Source organism: Condylura cristata, unplaced genomic scaffold (assembly GCF_000260355.1).
Source record: "Condylura cristata isolate star-nosed mole 26May11 unplaced genomic scaffold, ConCri1.0 scaffold00011, whole genome shotgun sequence".
Taxonomy (NCBI): domain Eukaryota; kingdom Metazoa; phylum Chordata; class Mammalia; order Eulipotyphla; family Talpidae; genus Condylura; species Condylura cristata.
In genome coordinates, this window is record NW_004567112.1 from 23,517,964 (window position 1) to 23,538,570 (window position 20,607).

The 20,607-nt window shown below is 42.8% G+C and overlaps 1 protein-coding gene across 1 annotated transcript; it reads left to right on the forward strand.

The window, feature by feature from the left end:
* On the forward strand, window positions 1-2,479 carry FGFBP3 (fibroblast growth factor binding protein 3). The gene is made up of 2 exons (XM_012723408.1): window positions 1-77; window positions 419-2,479. Exons 1-2 carry the CDS (start codon window positions 14-16, stop codon window positions 1,270-1,272), a joined length of 918 nt encoding a protein of 305 aa, XP_012578862.1. The 5' UTR covers window positions 1-13; the 3' UTR covers window positions 1,273-2,479.
* Window positions 2,480-20,607: the final 18,128 nt, after the last annotated feature.

Sequence of the window (20,607 nt, forward strand, 5' to 3'; positions counted from 1 at the left end):
TGAAACAGACTTAATGCTTCTTGCAGTCAGTCATCCCTTCTACCCAATTAAGGCTCAGTCACCTTTCCTAGAACTAGGTAAGTTCAAAGTGCATGATTCTGAGGAACAATCTCAGGTGATTTTCTCAGAGGTTGGGAAGGCAGGGGGTGAAGGAGGAAAGGACTAGAGAAAATGATCAGGTGTCGTTTGGCTCGTTATTTGCACCGGGAAGAAAACCTCAACGTTCAAATGCTTTCAAAACCAATAGACAGTGATTGGTTTCCTCCCAGGAAAACTTTTCAGAGATGTCCCCCGCAGGCTGCTACTGCCCGCAGGAAACCAGAGCCTAGGAAGTCTGGGGAGGAAGATTTCGCAGGTGTTTGACGGGCGAAAGGTTTTGGCGCAACTCAGGCAATAGGGTCTTTGCCTCTGTTCGCAGGTCTGGGGGACGCTGCGCTCCCGGCCCTGTCACCACTGACATCCAGGGGTTCCCAGAAAAGCAGCGCTGAGTGCAGACGCCGCGGAGCCATGAGTCTTTCGAGGCTGCGAACGTCTCTGATGCTGCTGTTGCTGAGCACCTGCCTCCTCGCTTCCGCCGGGAGCGCGAAGGGAGTAGCAGGCAGAGCCTCGGAACGGGTCCCGGGTCCCGCGGGCGGCTCTTCGGGTCGCTTCGTCAGCCCCGAGAGGCACGCGTGCAGCTGGCAGCTCCTGCTGTCGGCCCCAGGACGCGAGGCAGGCAGCGAACTGGCACTGCGTTGCCAGGGCCCGGACGGGGCGCGCCATCACTGTGCCTACCGCGGGGAGCCGGAGCGCTGCGCGGACTACGCCGCCCGCCGCTCGCACTACTGGAAGCAGGTGCTGAGTGGGCTGCGCAAGAAGCGGCTCCCCTGCCACGACCCCGCGCCGCTGAAGGCCCGGCTGTGCGCGGGCAAGAAGGGCCACCGCGCCGAGCTGCGCCTGGTGCCCCAAGGGTTCTCACCCGCCCGCTCCACTGCCTTGGTCATCCGTCCGGAGCCCAAACCTTGGGCCAAGGGCCGAGGGCGGCCCCGGGGTCGCTCGCTCGGTCCCTCGGCGTGGGCCCCACCACCCCCCAGCATGGCACCCAAAGGAAAGCCTTCTGAGGAAGCCAAAGCCGGCAAGAGGAAGGCGGCCTCGGACCACGACGTGGGGCTAAGCCCGGGGACCCAGCCCGACCCTGACGGCCTGGAGGAGAACGCGAAACTCACCGAGACCTACTGCGCAGAGAAGTGGCACTCCCTCTGCAACTTCTTTGTCAATTTCTGGAATGGCTGAGGCTGGGGGAACTAGGGAAGGTGTACAGCGGGGGCCAGGAAGCTAAGGGCATTTTAGGTCAAGAGATGTGGGACTAGAGAGTGGGGAATGCAGGTTCTAGAATGGGCGGGTCTGGGGGTAGGGATGATGGAATAATTTGGGGTAAGAGTATAAAATTCTCTGAAAAGGCAGAGAGGTTGAAAATGTTGTAGAGTCTCTATCCTAGTTAAAAGCAGAGGGAATAGCATAGCTTAAATGGGCAAAAACTGTAGCCCTGGGAGAGATGGGCACAGAACATTCTCAAAGAAATAAGGAAAAGGTGACGAAAGCGACATGAGGGAAGCGGGATGCAATAACCAGAACCAGGTTGAATTGCCAGTGTTGTTGTTGTTTGTTTTGTGTTTTTTTTTTTTTTTCACTTAGTTGAGAAGAATAACGAATATTTTTTCTTTGGGGATTACTGATTACTGAAGACTTGGGTGCTGCTTGACATAGATGGCCTCTATAGGAATAGAATTTGTTCGGGGTTGAAATAACACCAGTGACGGATTTTCAGGTGTCAAAAGACGGTTTCTTAAATTCCGTTAGAAGTGCTGCTTTTAAACGATGATGCCTAATATCCTAACACTATCCTTTAACCTTCTAATTTAGAGGTGAATTGTAGAAGTCAAGTGCTCCAGTAGATTTTACCCAAAAAATCTCAAAAAAAATTCTTTTTATACTTGCTCATCTTTCTAAAACAAAAATCTAAAATGTAAGTGTGCATTAGAGTCATCTTGAGCATTATGGAAGTTGTATCTCTTTTGCATGTAATTGTTAACACAGTCCATTTAAAATAAAATGTAAGACCAAATAAGAAGTAATGATAGACATTTTTATTGAGCATTTGGCAATAAAAATATGTGGAGAGACTTAAACAACTGGCAAAACACTGGGAACATTAATTCTTGTATTTACAAAATTGGCAGAACATTTAGATGACACACAATTTCATGCTATTCAGGTCACATTCTGAATAACACTGACCATTTCATAAAATTCACTTTGGCTTAGCAAAGGAGCTCAGAGGAGGTAGACCATTCTTCAAAGATAAGGACCCATGTATACTTTCCCCAAAAAGGTCGGGAAAGGTCAGCAGAAAAGGGTATTTGAAATGAAATAGCACTATCCAGCAATCTAGGAAGAGTTACAGCTTTCTGTGTTGTTGTTTTTTTTTTTTTTAAGATTTATTTATTTATGCATACAGAACTGGGTACAGGCTAGAGGTACAAGGGCAATGAGAGGATTCACCAGAGACAGAGTGAGGAGCAGAACAGGCCGACATACAAAAGTACACTGCTGAGGGGAGCAGGGTCCGGGCCTAAGAGGTCTGCATGCCATTTGTGTCTCCTTTAGGGTGGAGATCGAACTCATGATGAGATGGCTTTAGCTTCTTAGTGCTGTGCTTTAACCTGCTGCACCACCAGGGAGGGCCAGCTTTTTTTTTTTAGGCAATATTAGTTTACAACACTGTAAGTTTCAGGTCTACAATTTCTCACCTCAGCAACAGAGTATATCACACTATGCCCATCATCAGCTCAGACAGTGCTGCTGGCAGGACAGATGGTATCCAGTCAATTGCTAGCCAGCTAATCATCTTGTTCCTCGTGTTCCTCCTTACTCTCCCCTTTGTCTCAGTCCCATTGTAAACAGAACTTTTTTTTCAAAATTTATCTCTTCGTGTCTGTTTTGTGTCTTGTCCTGCATTCTTTCTATTTTATTTTATTTATTGAGGTAACAATGGTTACAACATTGTACTTGTTTTAGGGAATAGGCTCATACCTGTTTAGATGTATGTTACCAACCCCACCTCCTGGCCCAAGTTCTTAAGTCCACAGGTAAGGACTCACAACCCAGGTGACTGACCCCTGTTTCCCTGGGGTTTGACATGTAACAACACTATTAGATAACCATGGGCCAGAGAGGAAGTCTCAAGAGAAATTGGAAAATATCTTAATTTAATGAAAATGAACATAGAACACATCAAACTTTGTGTATGGCTGCTAGTGAAGTTTTTAGAGAGTTATAGCATGAAATAAATATATGGACAAAAGAGGAAGCATGTTAGTGGCAGAAATAAAAAACAAACAAACAAAAGCTTGGTCTTCCCAAACTTGTGTTAAAAATAAATAAATGAATAAATGCAGTCCCAAAGTGGAAGTCATTCATGCCAGGTCCCAATCAGACTTAATTCTTAATTGCCATTTCCACCTCTCACAAAAGTGTAATTTTAAACCAATCAATCTGGGTTTCTGATCAATATTAGTGTGATAATTTGTATGCTAAGACCTCCTGCCTTCCTATGAGGAAAGGTGCCTTTGCCTGAAAGAATCTCTCTTTTTCTTTTAAATTGAAGTAACATTATATGTTTCAGATGTGCATTATTTCAAAAACAACACATGTATAAGTAATCTTCTGTTGCTAACTGTTGTGCTTTCTTCTTTATGATAGTAAATCCCTTCCACTTTGTGCATACCCCTTCTAGTATGTTCCTATTTGCTAGGCAGAATGCTGCCCAAATCACAAATTATTTGCTAAAGTTATTTTGACCTCTAAATGTATTCTGATTATTCTTGTGTGTGTTTTTTTTTTACATTCTCGGTGATGCAAATTTTCAGAATTAGAAAAATATCTCTGGTTTCTTAATCATTCTTTATGGTAAATTGACATTTAACATTTAATTACCTAAAATCTAATTTTCCTTTTTCCTGGTACATACCACCTCTGGTACATAACACCTAACCACAAATATGTTCCATTCTTCCTTGCAGATAGGAGTTGTAAAGGCACAAAGATCATCTGATACCTCTCTGGGTTGGCAAGTAATCAAATAGGCTTCAGACAGATTGATAAGAAAAAAAAATCTAAAGGTAGTTTAATAATATGTATTCCTCAGCCTTCTCCACAGAAAGAAGCTAAGGAGATGAGGGAGTTTTGGTACATACCTTCATAGATGGAAGTAAATACCTTTTTTTCAAAATCAATCTATGTTATTGGGCCCCCCCAAACTGGCCTGCCCTAAATGGGTTCTGCCATTAGCCACATAAAGACAAAAATACTCTGCATGCATAAGACCTTCAATATAAAATAACTAATACAAATAGTTTGCACTACAGACAAGAGAAATATTATAGTTAAAGTATTTTGCATTTAAACATCCAACTTCAGGAGCCCTCCCTGGTGGCACAACATGTTAAAGCACAGCATTATGAAGCCATCGCAGCCTCTGCAGCATGAGTTCAATGTCCAGCCAGAGAGCTGGCCCACATGGCACAGCAGACCTCTTCTGACCTGCCCACTGCTCCACTCAACAGTGAACTTTGGCGACCTGCCTGTTCTGCTCCCCAGTCTATGGTGAATCCTCTCAACCCCCACACCTCTGGCATGTACCCCAGTTCTGTATATATAAATAAATAAAATCTTTAAAAATTTTTAAAAAATACATCCAAGTTTAACATGGAAGCAGCCCAAATGCCCCAAAGTAGATGACTGGTTTAAAAAGATGTGGTACATAAACATAATGGAATATTACTCAGCAACCAAAAAAAAGAAACACATGTCTTTTGCAGCAACTTGGATGGAGCTGGAAAAGATCATGCTTAGTGAGATAAGCCAGGAAGAAAAAGAAAAATACTGGATGGTTTTGCTCATAGCAGGAGTATAATGGACAAGGCGAGAAAATAATAATAATGAACAGCCATATACCAGAGACATTTTGTGGGGGTGGAGTGGGGAATGGGATCAAAAACGGTGGGGGGAGGGAAGTGCACTAGACTATGGTGATGGCACATGGGTGACTTGGTGATGGGAGACCCACGGGGATTACAACTGATATGAAAAAAAAAATGCACAAAATGATGTAAAAATAAACTATACAAAAAAACTGGCCTTTATTTAAAAAAAATCCAAGTTTATCCATATACATCCCCTCATGGGAAATGGGTTGGCCCAAAGTGGGGCCAATGAGACCAAAAGCTTGCCACAACTCTAAGGCACCTGATGGGGAACCATAACAGGGACAGGAAAGGCCAGGCAAGTCTGGAAGGAAATGACCAAGGTCAAGTCAAGGTAACAGCTGCCATTGTCAGCCTCCCACCTGAGTCTCTCACCCATGTCTCTTTCAGGTGCCTCCTTCAATGCCCCCCCCCCCAAGTCCATGACACAAGTCCAATTAAGCGCAGTTTCTCCACATGTCTCTGCTCCAAGTGCCTCCTCCAGTCTTCTTTCTCCATCTCTCACTCTGTCCCAGTCCCTCTCACAGCTTCTCCCTTCTACTAGCTGCTCAGCTTCACCATCTTGGGGATGGGGCAAGGAACCTGGAACCGTCCCTTTCTATGAATATCACACTGTCACCTCCACCCACCCTTCAGGGTTCTTCCTATGAAAAGCCCTGTTGCTCAGAAGATATGCTTCTAACAGATTTTTACTCCCCTTCAGTGATTACACTGCTAAACTTTTGCCAGTGGTGTGTGCAACTTAAACTTCTATAAGAGTGCTGAGTCCCACTGCTCCATTTCCTGATTTCTTGAACTGGGACAACTGGTACGAAAGGGTGGTTTGATACGGTGTCTAAATTTTGAAAGCCCTCTTCCCTTACTTCTCTCTCCCCTTATTTGCTTTCAACCTCTTATTGATTAAAAAAAAAAAAAAAGCTTGATTACTTGTTTTATGTGTATCGGTAAGCATGAACCAGTAGAAGAGGCAACATGGGACTTAACCCTTATCAAAATCTTTTGGTTTTCCCAGTAGAAAAATCTCCAGTGAGGATTACTTACATGAAAGATAAAAATTTCTTTTTTATAAAGATTTACTTACTAATTTATACATACAAAAACTGGAGTGTAGGCCAGAGGTGGGGTGGGGGAGTGGGGGTAAGAGGAGTGAGAGGATTCACCAGAGACAGAGTGGAGAATAGAACAGGCAGATGGACTGAAATACACTGCTGATGGGAGCAGTGTGCGAGACAGACCAGGTCTGCTGTGCCACGTGGGTCAGCTCCCTGGAGGGGAAGGAAATCATGTTGCAATGGCTGGGGATGGCTTGATAGCCTTATGTCTTTAACCCTGCACCACAAAGGAGGTCCCAGAAAGATGAGAATTTCTGATCTTAGAGGCTTGAGGACAGCAGCTGACCTCCTAGCTCCAAGGCTTTCTTACCACTTCAAAGAGAAACTCTCCTTACTTTCTGCCCAATGCTTACAGCTCTAGGGCTTTGATAAACTAACCCCAAGTCTGTCCCTCCTGTGACCTCTCACTGACCACATTCAAACTTCTTCCCATTTCAATTTTTAAAAGTAGGAATAAAACAGGGCAAAGCTCTCCCTTCCATTTTAAAACAATAAATCTTCTTCAGTCACATTGAGATTATAAAATGGTCATCATCTACAGACAGTAAGCAGTCAGAAGACAATGGAAGATGTCATTGCTAATAACAACACAAGGCAAACTAAGACTAAACTCAACAATAAATATATGAGTCATAGGAAGAGCATACAAATACTGAGGGCAGGAAAGAGAGACCTGAACAAATAAATGCACATATGGGTTCATTGTTATTATTTATTGTTAGATAAGAAGCAGTAAAATGTAAAACAAAAAAAAAGTACAATCCATAAATAACTTATACATTTAAACATGATTGCAATGTAACTACCAACAGGATTTTGTGGTATGAGAGCTAGGCAAACACACTCTAAAGTTCCAAAGGAAAACCAAAATGAATTTGGGAGTTAGAGGAATACAAGGATTTTTGTTGCCGAGAAAATTTTCAAAAGGAGGCTTTCATAAGGGTACAACTTGAAATGGCTAAATACAGAATCTCCCAGAGGACTGTGGGCAGCACAGTACAAAGCCATGTTAGTGACATGGGAGACTGTTTCTAGGTAACCACAGTCTCTCCTCGAGGCCAGAAGCTTCTGACAAGCACTCCACTTGGCTGTTGCTTCCTTTGAGCCCTGTGTCATGTGACTGTGGTGGGGCTGAAGACCCTAGGCCTTTGATCCTTATGCTCTTTTGTCCACAGACACAATGAGAATGCTTTTTCAGATCCAGATGGGGACAAGGCCTCTCTGCTCTGATTTTCAGATGTGGTAGAGAGGTGAAGGGAAGGCCAGCAGTGAGAGAACATGGGAGGGCAAGATGTCCTGGCTTGTGTTTACCAGGTATAAGTGCCACAGGATGCTTTACTGAGAAGCAGTTATTTACTCTTCTCACTTCCTACCCCTTCTTAGTACTGCCCCCCAAACTCAGAAATGCTCTCAAGTAAACTGAGGGGGAGAAAGGCACGACAAAGCAATATTGGCATACCACACAGTAGATCACATATGCACACAACACAACACACACAAGATTGGAGCATTGTGAAAACTTGCCAGCAGTAATGTGCCTAGGGGAAAGATGTTTAGGACTATCCTCTTTAATTTCCCTTTTTTTTTTTAAGATTTATTTATTTATGTGGGCTCTCCCTGGTGGCACAACAGGAAGCACTCACTGCATTATAAAGCTTTCAGAAGCACTGCAACACAAGTTCGATCCCCCACCAGGGAGTTGACCCACATGGCATGGCAGACCTCTTCTGACCCACCCACTGCTCCCCTCAGCAGTGTACTTTGTTAATATGTCTGTTCTGCTCCCTACTCTGTCTCTGGTTAATCCTCTCACCCACCATACCTCTGGCTTGTACTCCAGTTCTGTAAACGTAAGTAAATAAATCTTAAAAAAAAAAAAAAAGATTTATTTATTTATGCATACAAGAATTGAGGTACAGGCCAGAGATGTGGGGCTGGGGGATTGAAAGGATTCACCAGAGAAAGAGTGGGGAGCAGAACAGGCAGAGTTACTGAAATACATGCTTGGGGGAGCAGCAGGTGAGCTAGGAGAAGTCTGCTGGGCCATGTGGGTCACCTCCCTGGCCGAGAATATAACTCAGGCCTCAGTGACTGATGATAGCTTGTGGCCCCTATGTTTAATTTTTTAGTTGACACCAGTTATCTCAACCTTGTGTATAGCAACCAGCTTCTGAGCTGGGTTTGGAACATAACATAAACATACATAAACCCTCAAGAAAATCTGGAGGGTGAAACCACTTTGAGTAACTGTGAATGGCTGGCACCTGTGGTGCTATAAAAGCTTTCAATGAGTCACCCAGAAGGAGGAGGCGCTCAATGTAAAATGACTTCATGTGTTCCTAAAGGCAAATAGGCGGCCTTAGGAAGTCTAGGAGCAGACTAGAGGCTTGAAAGCTGGAGTTATTCAGAGGGATAATGTGCCTCGTGGGATGAAGGAAGGGGGAGGCAGGACAAGACCAGCAGAAACCTTTGGCTGCAGCCTTGAGTTTCTAGCAGTCTCAGTACTTGACTACTGCTTTCTGGTAAATTTGTTCAAAATAGCAGGGGAGGCCATCTCTTTTAATAGCCATGCAGTTTCATTTGCCTGATGTGTTATTTTTGGTAATGCAGTTTTACAGATTCAATATGAAGAAAAGTTTCTTCATTTATCATTTTAATGTATACCTCAAAATTTGACATTAAATCCAAATTGATATCCATAAACTTCCTCATACTTGCTATGTATTAATACTTCCATATTTATATGTCTAAATATGAAGTAATCATAACTCAAGCCAATATATTCTATCTTCCCATCTTGACTGTATCTTCAAATAATAAAAGTTTAAGTCCATATATGAAAAATGATTTTTATATGATTGAAAGTTGGTAAAAATATGAAACAATGACTTTTAATGATCATGTCTGGTCTGTGACTACATTGAATATTGGATGAATATTAAATTATTGTGTATGTATATATTACATATTTGTATTATATGTGCATATTGTATATTTTGTATTATACATTTGTATTTTGTCCTTCATTCTGGGAGGTAACTCAGTGAAAGATTTCATAATACCACAGGTGCCAGCTATTTGCAGTAGTAAAAATGGTTTCACCCTCCAGATTTTCCCTAAGTGTTGCTAATTATGCAGCTTGGATTATAACTATTATTATAATGATTTATGTGCTATTCTCAGAAATAGAAAATTAGATCATAATTTTAAGTCATAATCTTAGGTGTTCTTTTTATTAGCTTCAATTTTAAGATACTTCATTCTGCTAAGTTAGTAGCAACTGCATTTGTCAATATATATTTTAGACTCAGATATGAACCCTCAATTTTACAAATCGCATTCAAGTATTTTATTGGAATTACATATAAGTTAACATTGCAGGAAATAGAAAATATTTTAGTTTCATCTCTTAAAACAATACATTGTTTTCTAAATTCATCTTTCGAAGTTTTCAATTGTTCAATTCTCTTCAACTGAGATTACACCTTGTTCTATAATTGCCAGAAAGAAAATTAACTGTAAAGAGATTAGTTTAGGATTATTTATGAATGGTTTTCCTTCAAAGTCATTTCTTTTCCTTGCTTTGATTTTCTTATGTTTTGTTTGAATGTCACTTTTGTCAAAAGGCAAAAGCCCTTTCAACCAAAAAAAAAAATTTTCTCTAAAATTCAATGTCTTCTATAAGTTAAATATGCAGTCTTGAACCTACTTTTTTCTCTGGCAAACTTTGATAACATTGTTGGTTGTGGTAACTACACCAAGTGTGGATTAAGAAATCTGAAGTTAATTTCCTTTTCCACCACCAACTACAATTTATTCTTCATTTTAAAATCTATTGACTTATCTCATCTCACATGTCTTCTGTCTTGTCTAAATTAAGCCTAATTGCTTTCAGAGCATTTAATAGCTTACATCATGTGTCTGAAAAACCAGTTTGGGTATGTATTTCATCAAGAAGTGACATTTCTAGGTAAATCCAGAAAATGTTGCACATAATTTTTGAATTGTTCCAAAGAATGGCATTGCTATTAGCACAGCAGAAGCCATATTTCCTGAAATAAATTCAAAGTATTTACTGCAGCTCTAGACACATTGCTGTTTGAGCATTTTGAATCACAGGTATTCTGAATCAAGTTATGTATTGCACCTATAAAACTGTTGGTTTGGCCCACCCTGGTGGCCTAGGGGTTTAGTTTCAGTGATATCACCACTATGGTTTTCTGAGTTCAATCCCAGGCCAAAGAGTTAATCCATAATATGGCACAACCGACCCCTCCTGTCTCACCCATGCCCCTTACCCTTAGCAGTGTATTTCAGTACATTCATCTGTTCTGCTCCCCACCCTGTCTCTCTGTTAAATCCTCTCACTCCATGCAACTCTGGTCTACACCCAGTTCTACACAGTACATAAATAAATCTTAAAAAAAAGAAACAATTTAGTACAAAAAAAGGAATGTAAAATAGCTTGATAAATATATTTCTTGGGCCCTCCCTGGTGGTACAGGAGGTTAAAGGTCAGCACTATGAAGCTATCTGCAGCCACTGCAGCACAAGTTTGATCCCCAGCCAGGGAGGTGACCAACCTGGCACAGCAGACATCTCCTGACCCACCCGTTACTCCCCTTAGCAGTATATTTTGGTACAGCTGCCTGTTCCACCCCTACTCTGTCTGTGGTAAATCCTCACACCCCTCCCCCCACAGTACCCCAGTACCCCAGTTCTGGCCTGTACCCCAGTTCTTATATGCATAAATAAAATAGAAATTTTTTAAAATTACTATTTTTGAGTATAGAAAAATCTTTTCATATCTCGCACTAAATATCCATTTCTAGTTGCCAAAGTAAAAGCACTATGATAAAGCCTTACACATTTCCAAGCCTACATATATGTAAACTGAAGAATAGTATGAATTTTTTACTATTGGAAAACTTTTTCTCTGGCATATATATTATAAACACCATACTTATTCATGACTACTTCTAGAATCATGGAAGAGAAGCAAGAAAATAAAATCATCTCTTAGCATTATTGGGAAATATAGACTATACTTGTCATGCAAGAACATACAGTAGTCCTGATGAGAGTAAGGACTTGACAAGTCAGTAAACGTTTTTGCTGACAAACTCTTCTTCACACTTCACTCTCCAACACAGGAGCATTCCCACATGGTTACCTTTTGTTCAGAGAAGCATTTCCCTGGTGACTGCGGTGTTATCACAAAAGTGACATTTAGGGTTTTACATAGGTCACATAAGCACTGAAACTTCCCAGGTGACAGAGGTGCTCACATGGTCTTTTATATATGTACACAGATTAAATGTAATACATTTTAATTGCATGCATTAAATGGTATACATTGTATGTAGATTACAGATGAAATGTATATTTAGCGTACAATGCCCTCTCCAGAGGGAAGAATAGGCAGAGGCGCTTCGCATCTGGTCCTAAGCGAGGTACTGATCCTCTAGGAGGCTTATTCTCCTCTCCCGAGCTGGAGGGAAGCACACACTCTCCCCCAGACAACCTCTTCTGTTTGGGACTCATGGGCTGAGAGGCTGGGCTGACTGAGCATAGGGAGGGCGTATTCAACACACATTCCTACACATGAAATCGCCTAGCACAGCTGCTTTGTTCTCTAATTTGCGTGACACTTAAATAATGTTTTAAATGAAACCCTTTGTTAACTGAAATAATCACCACTGTAAAGTGAACTCAAAGTTGAATAGTGAAAGCGTATTTTTTAAAAGAGGTCAGAGCCAAACTGCAGAACGTCGTTCTTGGAGACCAGCATTATCTCTCTCAGTTTGTTTAGGTAAGTTAGCCCAGAAAAAAATCATTGTCCGTTATAAAAGCAGACATTTAGTTTACATCGAATGTTTTCCGTAAATTAAAGGATAAACTTAGTGAATTGATACAGGAGAAAGTGTTCCTAATTTCAAACAAATCTCTTGACCTACAAAGTTCATTCCATTAGAGCTATCTGTGTTTGGGAAGATACAAGGGCCAAAAGGTTATTTGAATCTTTTATCCTAAGAGGCTCCTCTTTTAGGAGACATAAGGATACAGTTAGGGCAGTAGTTCCGGCTTTTCCTTTCAGCAGTTTGTAACAAAAAAGGGGTGGAATTAGACTGTGGACTGTTCACGTATGTCCTGTTTTGTTCGTTTCGCATGTGTTTCTTCACAGCAAAGTAACGGTCTTGCTGATTTTAGCCTCTGCAGTGGCTCTGTCAGGGTGGAAGAGCCATTTCCAGCAGAATAAAATGTATGCTTTTCTTTTTTTGGTCCTTTTGTTACAGGGCAGGGAGAGGGGCACCACTGAATCCCCAAACCTACTGGCTCTAAATAGTTTCTGCATCAGCTGCGTCAAGACAAGACATATAAGACCTTTAATAGAAAGGCACTTTAATACAATTAATGTGCAATACAGAAAAGACAAAGAATGTAGCTTCTAAATCAAACATCCGAAGTTACCCGTCCCCAAAACCCAAAAGGGATTGGTCCAAAGCAAGGTCTGAAAGCTGCCACAAGTCTAAAGCACCTTCTGGCGGGGACCCATAGAAAAAGGTCAGAGATGGCCAGACAAGTCTGGGAGGAAAAGAGCACAATCAAAATTAAGATAAACGCTGCCTTAATGAACCTGCCCACCATCTCTCACCCACATCTGTTTCACCAAGAACCAAGAGCCCCTTCTTCACATGTCTCTGCTCCATGTGGCTCCCTCAGGTCACCTTCTGGCTCTCCATCCTGCTTCCTTCCTCCTCAGTCTCCTCTCCAGATTCTTCTCTCCCCTGCTCAGCTCCTCCTTCCTTTTGGGTGGGTCAGGGAAACTATAACCTCCCCTTTTCCTGGGGACCACCCTTTACACTTTCTCCTCCAGAACTATATCACACATTTGTTTTAAAGCCTTTATCAATAAAATCTCATCAATAGTAGTAATTCCTATGGTTTGTATTTGCTTTTTAATTTGAAAACCATATCTTGTATATCCCTTTATCTCTTGAGATGGCATTTTATGACTAAGAAACAGTTTCAGAAAAATGCAGAGAATTTTCCAAGGACACCGCAGAACTGAACTTGAATTTAGATCTTTCCATTACTGTACTACTGTTTGTTATCACACCACAGACTTCAACCAATCCTTCATCCTGCACCTGTGGGTTTAATCCCTTCTCTTTGGCCTGCAGACTCCATCATAGTAATCTGGACCAAAATGTGTCTGATGAATTATCTGCTGTTGATAAATTATGGTGGCTATCTCTATGGATAGTCAGCTCATTACATGGTTTATACCTATTTACCACAAAATGAGAAAATTAAAAAGGATAATATAATGAATTGTGACAGAATTGATCAGATTAAGGATTTGTGTTAATTCTGAGGTTATAGCTCTCTTACTTTTTTTGTTGGGGTGGAGGGAGATAGGTTTAAAATATATTTTATTTTATCAAATGATGTTAGCAGCATAGCTTATAATTTAAAAAAAGGAAAAAAGGTAATGTCCTCACTTGGCAAAGTAACAAAAAGCTAAGCTTACATCTTTCCCAAAAAGGTGTCAGGAGGTTTTATTGAATTCCAGACATTGTGAAACTGCTGGCTTAGGGGATGATCTAACATTTTCTGGCTTCCAGGGAGGTCACCATTGATGGTCCCTGGCCTCAGTGGGCCAATAATTTGATGGTCAGGCTATCCAAATGTCATTCGGTTAAAGTCATGGCCTTGTGGTCAATATACAGCTCAGGAACTTGAGTGTCACCAATTCCCTCTAAATGACTTATGAAAATGGTGACATGACAAAGTAAAGTGATGGCTGAAACACTTCCAATTGTGTGCTCTTTGTATGTGAATAAAGGGAGGGCTCTAAGAAATGCTAATGGAGTGTTAAGAACTGGGACTCTGTAGGGACTCCCTGGTAGCATGGGAGTTAAGTCTCAGCAATATCACCACCAGGACCTGAGTTCATTCCCTGCCTCCTTCCTCCCTCCAGGGAGCTGACTCACAGGGCACAGCAGATCTCTCTTGTCTCACCTGCTGCTCCCCTCAGCTGTGATTTCAGTAGTTCTGCTTGTTCTGCTCGCTACTCTGCCTCTGGTAAATCCCCCTGCATCTCTGGCCTATACCCAAGTTCTTCTTCCCAGATAATTCATAATAAGAAAAATAAAAGAGACTCTGTAACCTGATAGCCAGATCAAGCCCCAACTCCCAATCTTATCGGCCAAACCTACTAGTCAGTTACTCATCCTAAGTCTCAATCCCTATCTTTAAAATGGAGATAGTATTACTAATGGTTGCCAACTTTACAAAAATGCTCTGGGAATTAACATATTGTCTGGCATATAGCCAGTGCTTGATACACTCTTCTTGGGGTTCAGCGAGTAGGATTCTAGTTTTCCTCTGAGAAAGAATTCAGGAGTCTCTGTAACGCATAGACACAAGCAGGCAGCAGCCTTAAAGAGCCAGAGCAGCATTTTGCCAGAGCAAGGATGGCCTTGTATATTATTCTTTGGTGAAATGTTATCATTTTGTGGAATTCATCACTTTGGGGTTGGGTTGGTTTTCTATAAGAACTAATAACCCTCTGTGTCCTCACTTCTAATTCCTGGCCTTTCAAAACCTTCACAGCTGATTTAACAATTGCTTAATCCCCCTCCTGTTTCTGTCCCTGTGAAATTTCCACCTTAAATTTTCTACTTTAAGTTTTCATCACCCACCCCACCTTACACACACACACACACACACACACACAATATCCCATCCAAAAACATTTGGGGACATGGGAAGCTTGGTCTTCCATAACTCCTTCAGGCTAGAGTGGGACATAGATCCCAGCCAAGCCTGCAATATGGTCTCGCTAATGCTAGCCCCAGGACTGGCAGGTGATTGATCCTTTCTGCTGAATTTGGAAAGAGGTATAGGCAGAGTATAAGGAATGGGGTGTTTAGGCAGGCTCTTGTTTTTTCTGGAGTCCTTGGAGTTTAGTGGTGTCTAACAAACACAATTTAACAACGAAAATGAGCATGCAAGTTTCAAAGAGTAGAGTGACTAAGGGGCCCACAAAGTCAGTATCCGTGGAGGACTCTATTGGAGACCCTCCACCTCCTCTCCCAGGCCCCTTCCCACCCCCAACACAAACACAAAGTGACTTTTCTCTAAGGTTGGTGGCTCATTCTTGAAGTTTTCTTATGTTGGACATTACCTGAACATTCTGGTTAACTAATTCTTTCTATAGATAATGGTGTGTTTCCCTTGGGCAGCAGTAGTAAATGACTATTACTAGGACTCTCCTGGTACAATTTTTCAAGGGGTCTATATTGATGGAAGAGGGGGGATTAGTAGGTAGAAATTAAAGGAAGATAGAAGCATTGGTGTGGCAATCCAGTTCAGGGTCTGCATTGCCCCTCATTTATTTTCTGGACTGTTGGGTCATGGCCAAGCAGATGTCTTATCTTTATGTTTTGAAGATTTATTTTAGATCACTGGCCCATAATATTCCTGTTTGTCACTAAGACAGGGGAAGTTTTGGTTTTTTGGTTGTTGCAAAATAGGGTCTTACTATGCCTTTATCATAGATAAGCCAGGAGAAAAAGATAACAGACTGTAGGAAAGAGCCCTGTGACCCACATATAGGACAAGAGTGACAGGATTTGAGGGAGTTTTAAAATGCTTTTAAAGGTCACTTAAGAAAAGAAAACAGATGACTTTATTTGGGTTTAACCATGTTGTTATAAAGCATCAAAGAAATCACTGGGATTCAAAGTGGAGGTAGAAAAAATGGAAAGTCTGTCTTTGTGGGATACTTGACTCTAGGGGAGAGGGAGCTTTGCTGCCTCAGGGTTGAGTCACGCTGCCCAGCAGGAAAGCAACTTATTCTGTATTTGAAACCCAGGATTTGTACCAGAAGTTCAGCAACAAAAGATTCTCTCAAAATCCTGATTTTGAAGTGCACTAACTAGCCTATGGGAAAAGAGAGAGCTAAAATAACCACAACCCCCCAACTTTTTAATATCTAGAAATGTGCTCTGCCGGCTGAAAAAAAAAAAAAAGTGACAAAATTACCATGAAGAGGAAATAACACAACTAAATACAATTTCTGAAACTCGATTGGGTTTTGATTTTAGAAAATTGGTTAAAAGCATTTCTGGGCACCAGAAAGAAGGAGGGAGGGAAGGGAGGAGTTGGGGAAGGAAACAGGGTGGTTTGGTGGAGAGCGAGTGGCACATGTACATAAAAGGAGGAGCAAATAAACGTAACCTCGAAAATTAAAATAAAAAAATTTAAAAGGCATTTTTGGAGCAACTGCAAAATTTAATTATGGTCATTATTTTAAGCGGTATTATTTTACTAGGGTTAATTTTTCTTAGGTGTGGTAACAACATTGCGTTATAATGGAAACTGTCCTTATTCCTAGTCCTACTTGCTACCTGTGATTTATTTCAGGGCAAAGGAGATCTGCAATTTGCTTTCAAATATTTCAGGAGAAAGAACTCTACACAGATAGACGATAAAGTTACTGTGGCAAATGAATGATAAGGGATTTTCAATTGTACTACATTTTCCATAGATTTGAATATATTCTGCATAACGAGTTGGAAAGAAAAACTCATTGGAAACCGACGATGCCTCCATTTAGGAATATACAGCTAGAGAGAAGGGCGAGACCCGTGCTCCCTCGGGCACGTGTGCAGGGCGAGCGAGCAGCAGCGTTGGCTGCGGCGGGCGTCGCTCCCCTCTTCAGGGCTTCGCCCGCAGACTTCAGGCACAGGAAGCCACCTACTTTGCATCTGTTTCCCCCACCCCACGATTACATGAAAGATTGTCTAAGTTGTGTGAACTGTGAGAACGTGTGGTCCTGGGGAATATAATCGTAGTGATTAAATGATGTGATCAAAAAATAAGGACAACAGCCAAAGTCACGAGAGCACGTAGAGGAAAATTCCGTATATTGAAGCTTTGCGCAGAGTGGACTGGAAGCGCCGCAGAGCGGGGTCGGAGGAGCCGGGGAGACCCGCAGGCGGGGCTGAGGGTGGGGGCGCTCCTAAGAACAGCAGGTGATGCTTCCCCGAGGGGTGCACAGGGTTAACCGCTGGGCTGGCGGAGGGCACCGGCAACCTCTGCCCGCCCACATTCCGGGGCTGAATGGAGGCGATGGCCTGACGCCGGTGGGGTGATGTAGCCGATCCGCGTCCGACCTTCCCACTGGCCAGGCCCGCGCCCCTCCCAGGCGGACCCCCCGGCTCCCCAGTCACGTTACCTTCGCTGCCACACACGCGGCCCCGAGGCTTACAAAGCGAGACATTAAGAAGTCTGCGGGTGTCGCGGAGGCTAGAAATGCGGGGGCCTGGAAGGCGGAGACAATTACCACGGTCCTGAAAGCCCTGGGCGTCCAGCCTTGTAATCTGACTCTTCCCCTGCTGTTCCTGGGGGGCTGTGTTTGCAGATCTGTTTCTTTGTCTGCATTTTGGAAATCAAACGTGGTACAACTTCAGAAATTGTGTATACCGTTCTGCATGAGCTGAACAAAAGGAGGACATGTGATCGGTATGATTTGTGTTTATAAGCATATTTCATGAGCTAGAAAGTCCCCTCTCCTCCATACCTTGCCTGTCGTTTTTGTTTGTTTTTAACAGGAGGAGAAAGATCTGGTTTTGAGTTTACAGAAACTTAAAATTACATATTTTCACAAATAATGCTCCTGGACCAAACATAATAATTGAATCAGTGTTGACAAATTATATTTTCGGATCTTTTGATAGTTTCGACTAGGAGTATTTTCTAAACTCTATGGAACAAAAAAAATGTAAGTGCTCATTTTAATTACTTGATCCAATTGTCATCTTTTGAGTTCGGGGTTCTTGGGTTCACTCTGGGAAAGGTTTCACCAGAGCTCCCCTTTCAGCGGCTCACAGCAAGATTCTTCAGGAGACAGAGACTTGGTTATATTTAAAGAGTAAGTTTATTAGAAAGAGGGGCCTCTCTGGTGGCATAGCTGGGTGAAGCACAGCCCTAAGAAGCTTAAGCGACTTCCACATGAGTTCGATCCCCTCCTGCCCCGAAGAGGTGACCACATGGTGCAGCAGACCTCTCCTGACCCTCCCGCTGCTCCCCTCAGCAGTGTACTTCATCCATCTGCCTGTTCTGCTCCCCACTCTGTCTCTGGTGAATCCTCTCACCGCCCCTGCACCTCTGGCCTGTACCCCAGTTCTGTATGAATAATAAATCTTTTTTAAAAACAAAGTTTATTAGAGACAGGTGAGGAAAAGGCACTTGCATAGGAGCAAGTGGGCAGGAAGAGCTGCCTGGAAAGGGACAGGTTTGCAGAGAGAGAGGCCTGCATGGTTGGGCTTAAGGAGAGAGCATCCTCTGCAGGGGGAGGTCAATGCAGAGAAGTCCCCGCATGGTCACCGGCTGGCAAGGAGGCTGCTGCCCGCAGAGGGAGAAAGTGGGTGGGAAGGCTTCTTTCCACCCACAGTCACAGGTGCATAGTCACAGGTGGGCAGTGGAACAGCTGCCCCGTGCTGGTGGAGAGAATGACCTGATATAGACAGCTTCTCCTTGGGAGGGGCCCACTCCTTGTGAGCCTAGGTAGAACTTGAGAGGACCGGAGATTTCCTGATGAGCCTCGCCTCCATGTCCTTATCTTTTACCTTTTGGGGCTGAGCTTCAGGCACAGGCCCCAACAGTCTGTTATCTGCTGGGACCTCTTGGAGACATCCAGCCATCCCAGACATCCTGGACATCAGGCTTTGGTGCCTGAGGACCTTGATTTTATGGCTGTGTCAGTTGCTGCACTAGCCTCTTCTATTTGTCCCTTTTGTGTGACTCAGTCTTGTGATGGCCTCCCCTGCATTCCTTCCTCCATCACAATGACCATAAAAATTATAGAAAGTGTGATTAAGTGGGCAATACCAAATGACTATCACTAAAGTAAATTGGCATGTACCTAATGAGTAAAATGAAATGTCAGAACAGAGCATTCTTTTACTCCTTTAGACACACCAGGCTCTGGGGATTCAAGGGTGGAGGGACCAACCAAGGGCTCCGTCTTCAAGAATCTTGGTATTCCTGAGAAGTGGAAAGCCATCAATGGAAGGCTTAGGTGCTACAGGAGCCCATGGGATGGGGGTGGGCATCACCCTACAAGGAAGCTGTAATGGGTATGTGTGGACTTGATGGGAGAACAGGAAATCGGGCAACACTCTAAGGAGGAAATACTGAGCTGAAGACTAGAACTTTGGTCAGTGGTTCCCTAACTTTGCTGGACCTTAGAATCACCAGGTGAACTTGAAAAAGTCCACAAGACCCAGGTCACACCCCCTATTAAATGAGAATGACTGGGGGGTGAGTGCCTGGCATCAGTATTTTTACTTTAAGATCCCAGGTAATTGTGATGCACAGCAACATTTGAGGAATTCCTAAGGTAAAGTGAGAAAGGTCAATGTTTTTGTTTTCTGAAGGTAAACATTTGCCTAAGGGCCTCCTGGTGGGGAGGGATTAGTCTCAGCTGTGTCCAGCACTGCAGCAGAGTTCAGTCTCTGGCCAGAGAGCTGCTGACCCACCTGGCACAGCAGACCTCTCATCTCATTCTCTGCTCCACTTTCAGCAGTGTATTTCAGTAGATCCGCCTGTTTTTGCTCTGTTCTGTCTCTGGTGAATCCTCTTACTCCCGGCAACTCTGGCCTACACTCCAGTTCTTGCGTGCATAAAAACATGAAAACAGGGGCCCTCCCTTGTGATGCAAGGGGTTAAGTCTCAGAACTATGAAGCTGTCCACAGCCCATGCAGCACATGTTGGATCCCCAGCAGGGAGGTGACCCACATGGCGCAGCAGACCTCTCCTGTTTGGCCCACTGCTTTCAGTATATCTGCCTGTTCTGCTCCTCATTGTCTCTGGTGAATCCTCTCACTCCCACAACTCTAGCCTGTACCCCAGTTCTTGCATGCACACAAAAATAAATCTTTCTTTAAAAATTGTAAAATGAAGAGACATTTTATCATCAGAATTAATCAATCAGAAGGAACTTCTGATGCCTGATTGATTAACTCTGATGATAAAAAGTTCCTTCTGACACAAAGTAACATGAAAATAAATCTAAAAAAAAGAAAGAGAAAGCACTTGTCCAGCAGGCATGTAGTGGGCACTTTTGCTCTGTTTCCTTCTATGCACCACCTTGCTTCTAGTCAGCATTCAGGAAATGTTTGCAGAAGCTGGAGCAAAAGTTAGTCAAATTCTAAATGTACAAGAGAACCAGACCTTCCTAAAGATCACCTTCATTTAGCATTCACTGCCCACTAAGTAGGATCTAATGCTTACTTTGCAGGTCCTCATCTAAAAAGAAGGTAAGATACAGCATTTGGACAGCTGGGGGAAGTCACACTTCTCTCAATTCACCTGCTCTATCTTCAGTCACTTGCTATAATTGAAGATGAAGAGGCAGCAGTTACAGGCTATGGTTTATATTTTCTTTTTTTAAAGA